The sequence below is a fragment of the Oncorhynchus clarkii genome, chromosome 20 (assembly GCF_045791955.1).
Source record: "Oncorhynchus clarkii lewisi isolate Uvic-CL-2024 chromosome 20, UVic_Ocla_1.0, whole genome shotgun sequence".
Taxonomy (NCBI): Eukaryota; Metazoa; Chordata; class Actinopteri; order Salmoniformes; family Salmonidae; genus Oncorhynchus; species Oncorhynchus clarkii.
In genome coordinates, this window is record NC_092166.1 from 50,997,421 (window position 1) to 51,005,439 (window position 8,019).

An 8,019-nucleotide genomic window follows, 5' to 3' on the forward strand; every position below is an offset into this window, starting at 1 on the left:
TAAGAAGCAATTTGATTAGCTGTAAGCTTGGGGGTAGAAGCTGTTAAGAAGCCATTTGGACCTAGAATTGGCACTCTGATACTGCTTGCCATGCGGTAGAAGAGAGAACAGTCTATGACTAGGGTGGCTGGAGTCTTTGGCTATTTTTAGGGCCTTCCTCTGACACCGACTGGTATAGAGGTCCTGGATGGCAGGAAGCTTGGCCCCAGTGATGTACTGGTCCGTACGTACTACCCTCTGTACTGCCTTGCGGTTGGAGGCCGAGCAGTTGCCATACCAGGTGGTGATGCAACCAGTCAGGATGCTCTCGATGGTGCAGCTGTATAATTTTTTGAGGATTTGAGGACCTATGCAAAATCTTTTCAGTCTTCTGAGGGGGAATAGGCTTTGTCATGCCCTCTTCAAGACTGTCTTGTTGTGTTTAGACCATGTTAGTTTGTTGGTGATGTGGACACCAAGGAACTTGACGCTCTCAACCGGCTCCACTACAGCCCCGTCGATGAGAATGGGGGCATGCTCGGCCCTCCTTTTACTGTAGTCCATGATTATCTCCTTTGTCTTGGTCACATTGAGGGAGAGGTTGTTTTCCTGGCAACACACTGCCAGGTCTCTGACTCCGCCCTATAGGCTGTCTCATTGTTGCCGGTGATCAGGCTGTTGTGTCATCCAGTTGCAGAGGGAGTTGTTTAGTCCCAGGGTTCTTAGCTTAGTGATGAGCTTTGAGGGCACTATGGTGTTGATCGCTGAGCTGTTGTCAATGAACAGTATTCTCACGTAGGTGTTCCTTTAGTCCATTTTCAGATATTACACATTTCTAATTTTGTCTATCAGTCTTTTCATTTCAAGGTAGTGTACGGTTAGCTAGCTAGCCAACGTTAGCTGGCTGGCTCGCTAGCAAACGTTACGTGTATGATCTCATTATGTGTATCTCAGAGCCATTTGCTTGACCAGTTATAGCCTAATGTTAGCTAGCTAACATTGAACCTGGTTGGTTAGCTACCTGCAGATTCATGCAGTGTCGTAGCGTCATGAGTTGGGATTATGTTTCATTGTTTACTTAGCTAGCTCCATGTCTTAACAAAAGACTCTCATCTGAGTGTGCCAGAGCGCAGAGTAACTGGTGGTTTTACGAAAGCTCAACACCCGTTGATTATGGCCGGTGACAGTAAAAGTCTGCAAAAAAATCGTAATTGTTGCCAGCAGCACAGTTCCAGTCACCAATGCTCTGGATAACATGAAAACAGCCTAACCAGCTCTGCTAGGTCAAGTAAAATTGTCAGATTGGGGTTTGTGTCTGGAAGTAGCTAGCAAGCTAGTCAATGTTAACCAGTTAGTTTGGGTGCTTAACTGCTGTTATGAGGTCAGGACGTTCTGATCAACACTCCTCATCGACCAGAGCGTCCAGTGTGTGCTCTGAACACTCCGAGAGTGAAACACTCTGAATTTACAAACAGACAATCTGCGAGCACAGTTTCAGATCGACCCTTAAAGAGATGGGTGGGGCTAAAGCTTAAGAGTGTGTGAACGATGCTGAATGGGTGTAGACAAAAAGGGTGCTCCAATAGTAGTACCAAAACATTCAAGGCCATTTTCTCAAAAGTGAGTTTACAAGTTTATCAACTTTCAAAGCAAAATTACTTTCCCATTGTTCCTCAACTGTAGTGTATGATATACAGTTTTGTAGCTCTGAGTCTCTACTTTTATCCAATGTAAAAAACACAGTTTCAAATTTTGCTACATAAGACCGATTTGAGCCGGTCGGTCACATTTAACTCTATGGCAGCACCGAAGGGGCTTGAATTTTCTAGGTCTACCCTTAGACTTGGCGGTGAAGTAGTGTCCCCATGAGTGAACCCTGAGCCAATGACGGCAAGACGCCTAAGACAGTGCTACAGGGAGACAGGATGGACAGCTGATTGTCCTCGCAGTGGCAGACCACGTGTAACAACACCTGCACAGGATTGGTACATCCGAACATCACCTCTGTGGGACAGATACAGGATGGCAACAACTGCCCCAGTTACACCAGGAATCAATCCCTCCATCAGTGCTCAGACTGTCCGCAATAGGCTGAGAGAGGCTGGACTGAGGGCTTGTAAGCCTGTTGTAAGGCAGATCCTCACCAGACATCACCGGCAACAACGTCGGCCATGTGCACAAACCCACCGTCGCTGGACCAGACAGGACTGGCAAAAAGTGCTCTTCACTGACGAGTCGCGTTTTTGTCTCACCAGGGGTGATGGTCGGATTTGCTTTTATCATCGAAGGAATGAGCGTTACACAGGGGCCTGTACTCTGGAGCGGGTTCGATTTGGAGGTGGAGGGTCCGTCATGGTCTGGGGCGGTGTGTCACAGCATCATCGGACTGAGCTTGTTGTCATTGCAGGCGATCTCAACGCTGTGCATTACAGGGAAGACATCCTCCTCCCTCATATGGTACCCTTCCTGCAGGCTCATCCTGACATGACCCTCCAGCATGACAATGCCACCAGCCATACTGCAAGAATACAGGTTACAATGCTTGTTCTGTGTTCCTGCAAGACAGGAATGTCAGTGTTCAGCCATGGCCAGCGAAGAGGCCGGATCTCAATCCCATTGAGCATGTCTGGGACCTGTTGGATCAGAGGGTGAGGGCTAGGGTCATTCCCCCCAAAAATGTCCGGGAACTTGCAGGTGCCTTGGTGGAAGAGTGGGGTAACATCTCACAGCAAGAACTGGCAAATCTGGTGCAGTCCATGAGAAGGACATGCACTGCAGTACTTAATAAGCTGGTGGCGTCACCAGATACTGACTGTTACTTTTTATTTTGACCCCCCCCTCCCTTTGTTCAGGAACACATTATTCCATTTCTGTTAGTGATTGTGTCTGTGGAACTTGTTCAGTTTATGACTCAGTTGTTGAATCTTGTTATGTTCATACAAATATTTACACATGTTAAGTTTGCTGAAAATAAACACAGTTTGCCGAGTTTATTTTACTCAATGTAGTCTTGCTAGCAGGAATGTTAGCCATGGCAATATTCTATGACTAACAAAGGCAAAAAAAGCTGAAGGGAGACTGAGTGCCAGACAGACATTCAGACCAGACATGCAGACAGACAGGGACAGGTGGAGTGCTGAGGGTGTTGGAGAGGAGGCGAGGAGAGGCTGTTTTCTGAAGGTATAATTTTAACCTCCTGAAACATAAACTAGGGCAGCAAGGGGTGCCGTGTCTCTGTCACAGCCACAGAAATAGATAGTCATGCACACCATTCCAAACCTATGCTGTCAACATGGGCCCAAAGCTCTCCGAAATCAAATCCAATCAAAGTTTATTTCTCACGTGCGCAGAATACAACAGGTATAGGTAGACCTTACAGTGAAATGCTTACTTTTCAGGGACACATTATTCCATTTCTGTTAGTCACTGTGTCTGTGGAACTTGTTCAGTTTATGTCTTACGACTCTCTTTCTTTCATAAAGAGGGGAAAACTGCATTTCTCGTTGACAAGCATAATAAATGTACAGTTTATTTGCCTATATCATGTTGGCTCCATGTGAACACACTATTTGCAGCCTCCACACTTTGAAAGTTCCACAGCAGGTAAAATGCAGTGGCTACATGTTGCTCTTTTTAGTAACTGGTTGTTATATTCTGGAACAAAAAGACCAGTATAAAGGAGAAACCCCTTCTGTTTAGAACAGCATAATGCAGGTTAACGTTCTCAATTCTATCAAAACGACTGTTTAGGATTATTGAGCCCTACTAAATCAAATACAGGGATACCAGTAGGTCAAAAACATATTTCTTCCTTCACTGCAAGAATACAGGTTACAATGCATCAACTATAAAAAACATAACAAAAAACAAAAATAAACTAATCTGCATACTGCTGTCTCTGGTTTCGGTCAAGTATGGGAATACAAAACATTGAAATTAGCTTCATTACTGGATAGCAGTTTTTTCAAAATTACAACAAGCCATCAGTGTGACGTCCTTTACACTTCCATTACATTACCCAACCAACATCCTCCATGGTGTCTTTATGTCTATCTATGTATCAACTCGTGAGCTGTAACAATCAGAATGAATACCATTATTCACAATGCCACATGCTGTGTGTACACCAGTGTACTCATGTAGTCATACTTCCACAATACCATGCGCGATGACTACAGTGAATGACTAACTCATGTGAAATGTGCGGTGAGAGTCATTGAGTAATTTCAAGCCCAGCACACCTAAGTTCCACCGTCACTTGAGTGGAGGAGGGGGAGCTGTTTCAAACTGCTATTCTAGAATAATGACACACACATGTCAAGTTCAATAGCCATGTTGAAGTAGAATACAAGGTCCTGCATGCGAAGTCTAAAAAAACAACTTCTTGATTCCTGATACATCTAGACCCAGTAACTGGGACTTTTGCTGCATGTTGGTGTGACATCATTGCTTACTCACCTCACTGCTGGCAATGGCTTGCTTCTTGGCATTGATGGGGGTCTCATAGACACTGGTGAACATATTGTTTCTTGGATTGTGTCTGAGGGATTAAAGGTGAGAGGTCATCATCAACCCATTTTAAGAATTTTTAAGAATCTCACTTTTGGTTTAGTCCATACTCGTAGCCATTTACAAATACAATTCCAGTGACATGGGACTAGAACGCTAAAGATGCTGAATGGGTCATTCAAGTCATTTCTGAAGATGATTATTTATTTAGTGATTAGTGATTCACATATGTCTGTCCCTCATTTTAAGGTCCACCCTGTTACGTGAACTGCACTCTTATTTTAATATGGTGAAACTATTCCTATTCAAATATTTTTTCAAAAGATGCATTGAATAAATAGTCAAATCATAATGTAAAAGCAGGTGAGCTGGTTCTATACTCTTTGGGCATTTACTGGTGTTTTGTGGTGGAAAACTGAGTAGTTCAAGCATATGTCAACCCTTTTACCCATAGAGAGACAGGCTAGATTTTTTATAATATCAAGTTGAACATGTGCTCTTTATGACAGAATGTTGAATTCAAACATTTTATTTTGGTGGAATGACTCAAACGACAACAATCATAGTACTTTAAAGTACTATCATCCAACTAACTTCCTCATTTCATTCAGTGCCTAATTTCCACATTCATTTGGGTTTGAGGCAAAGGGCTTTATCTACACCGATGGCGAGGAATGTGGGCTCATAGACCACTGTTGAGGTCTGAAAACGCGTAACAAACTTCGATTTTGGAGGGAACTATCCCTATAAATTCCCTAAACAGTGAAAGAAACCTCAGTAAAAAAGTGAAATAACACTTTTCTACTTACACAGAGCAGTATGGCCGCTTCTTGTGGCTAACAAAGTTCTTGGCTGTGAGCACCATTTTACAGACGTCGCAGTGAAAGCATGCTTTGTGCCAGTTCTGAGAAAAGGGGAAAAAACACAAGTGTGTTACACACATAAAATCCTGGGTTCTGATCTAGGAATTATGACTCCAATCTAAGTTATTGTAAAGAAACACAGTGAAGAGTGCTTTGAATTGACCTAAATGGATGTCTGACATCATAGACCAAGAGACTGCGATTTTAAACATATACTTGCTCACAATGTTGCTCAACTGTCCTTGAATACGCAAACCATGCCACTTTGACAGTATGAACTATGAAGGAGCAATAGCAGTCAGATGATGAATATGTTACATTCATTCTTTGCCTTAACCTTTTAGAAGGCGAAATCAGGGTCACAGAGTGATTCTTGGTAGTCTTAAACAAGTCTACTTTGAAACAAAATTATACACCTCACACACATGGTTATGGGTTTAAAAAAAGAAGACAACAATACCATGTCAGATATAGAGTTGAAATCCAACTAGAGGTAAAGTAGGGGAGTAACTCTGTCTTACCTGATCAATACAATTGATCTTCTCCGCTGGGTACACCACAAACCCACACCTGGCGCAGGACTGCATCTTCGTAACCTTTCCCCTTACCCAAAGTACTCAGAAAAAAACTAAACGGTAGCTTGAGTGAAGTGAATATTAGCCCCAAGAGAGAGCAAAAGCCCAGGCAGCAGTAAAGAGAGGCAGGATCTCCTAGACAGTCTCTGGTAGTAGTGCCTCTGGCAATGATAAACTTAGCTCTCGATTGTGACAGACAGATCAACCCTGTCTGTTACAAGACACCAGGACCCAGGAGGACCCACCCCCACCCCCTTTTTTATTTAACCTTCATTTAATCAGGGAGTCATGCTGGGACCACAGTCTCTTTCGCAGATGAGCCCTGCATGAATACATCAAAAAACAACAATTACACGATACTGTATATACAGTATCTATATACACATCAATTACACAATACATGAAAAGCAGACACAAAACACAAAAAGCAAAACAGTAAAAAGGCCCTCAAACATCCGCCTGAATTTCCCTAGAGGCACCAACTCCACCAACTTTAAACTAAAAGCACATTTACCTAACTCAGTGAAGTTTGGAAGGATCTCCATGGTTAGCCATGCCCGAGTCCGGGCCTGGAGCACCCCCCTATCCATATCAATGAGACCGCAGTGGAGAAGGTGGAAAGCTTCCTCGGCGTACACATCACTGACAAACTGAAATGGTCCACCCACACAGACAGTGTGGTGAAGAAGGCACAACAGCGGCTCTTCAACCTCAGGAGGCTGAAGAAATTTGTCTCGGCACCTAAAACCCTCACAAACTTTTACAGATGCACAATTAAGAGCATCCTGTTGGGCTATATCACCGATGTCATAGGAAGGCCAAAAAAATCATCAAGGACAACAACCACCCGATCCACTGCCTGTTCACCCCGCTATCATCCAGAAGCCGAGGTCAGTACAGGTGCATCAAAGCTGGGACAGAGAGACTGAAACAGCTTCTATCTCAAGGCCATCAGACTGTTAAATGCCATCATTAGCACCTTAGAGGCTGCTGCCCTATATACATAAACTTGAAATCACTGGTCACTTTAATAATTGGAGCACTAGTCACTTTAATAATTATGTATGTACTGTATTCTAATGTATTTTAGTCTATGCCGCTCTGACTTTGCTCATCTAAATATGTACAGTATATATACAAAAATAAGACTCAAACATATCAAAAAGAAGTAACAAAGACCAATAGAAACAAATTGTAGTCTATAAATACTAATAAAAAAGAGAATTTAATTACTACACTATTACCCGAAAAACACACAAATAAATTGCACAAATCCTATATCACACAAATACACAAATAACACACTTGTAAAGAAGAGAACTTGATTATTACACTATTGCACTTCAAACAAGAAACACACAAACTAAATTTCACAACTAATTGCATTACTAATTGCATTAGTACTGTACAAAGTTAGAGGAGCGCTATTTGATAGATTCCCCCGCTCCCCCAACCTCGGCTTCCAGTGGGGAGACCTGAGGTCAACCTACCCCCGGTTCCTCCCCATCTCGTACTTCTGAGTGGGAGACCTTTCCAGGCAGTAGCCTGCCTGGCTCACAGTCTAGAATCAGGGCGTCCACTCCGACAAGGTTAATTGACCCACAGTCCCACACGGTGACATGATATCATTGACGCGACGTGCAAATGAATGATAGAAAACCAGGCGCAACCGATTGTCACCATTCAGAATATATTTGTATTTATTTATTTGTATTTAAAATAATATATATTGTGTGGCGCCCCATGCAGCCCCTGGCAAGATGCCGCCCTGGGCAGCTGCCCATGTCGCCTATTCCTAAATCCGCCACTGGCTACCAATAATGTCCTCAAACACTACAGCTTGAGAGGGAGGAAGGAGAAGCTGTGCTTCCAGGACCTGGTGATTTACAGGTTAATAACCAGTAGGTTCAATACTTACCTACACTGACTGTACAAAACATTAAGAACATCTTCCTAATATTGAACAGCCTCAATTCTCTACAAAGTGGACTCTACAAAGTGTCGAAAGCTTTCCACAGGAATGCTGGTCAATGTTGACTCCAATGCTTCCCCCAGTTGTGTCCAGTTGTCTGGAAGTCCTTTGGGTGGTGGAC

The 8,019-nt window shown here is 43.2% G+C and overlaps 1 protein-coding gene across 4 annotated transcripts in view; it reads right to left on the minus strand.

Moving 5' to 3' along the window:
• The window catches only part of LOC139376472 (nebulin-related anchoring protein), a 120,178-nt gene extending 114,029 nt beyond the window's left edge, over positions 1-6,149 (minus strand). For 2 of the 4 annotated variants that reach the window (XM_071119099.1, XM_071119096.1), the window contains exons 1-3: positions 5,873-6,115; positions 5,298-5,392; positions 4,438-4,519 (exon numbers count right to left, since the gene is read on the minus strand). In XM_071119099.1, the coding sequence (XP_070975200.1) occupies positions 4,438-4,519; positions 5,298-5,392; positions 5,873-5,938 (243 nt within the window). In that variant the 5' untranslated portion in view covers positions 5,939-6,115. Of the gene's footprint in view, positions 1-4,437; positions 4,520-5,297; positions 5,393-5,872 lie in introns of all 4 variants that reach the window. The other 2 variants (XM_071119097.1, XM_071119098.1) reach the window with 2 other exon arrangements.
• Between the last annotated feature and the right edge of the window lie 1,870 nt (positions 6,150-8,019).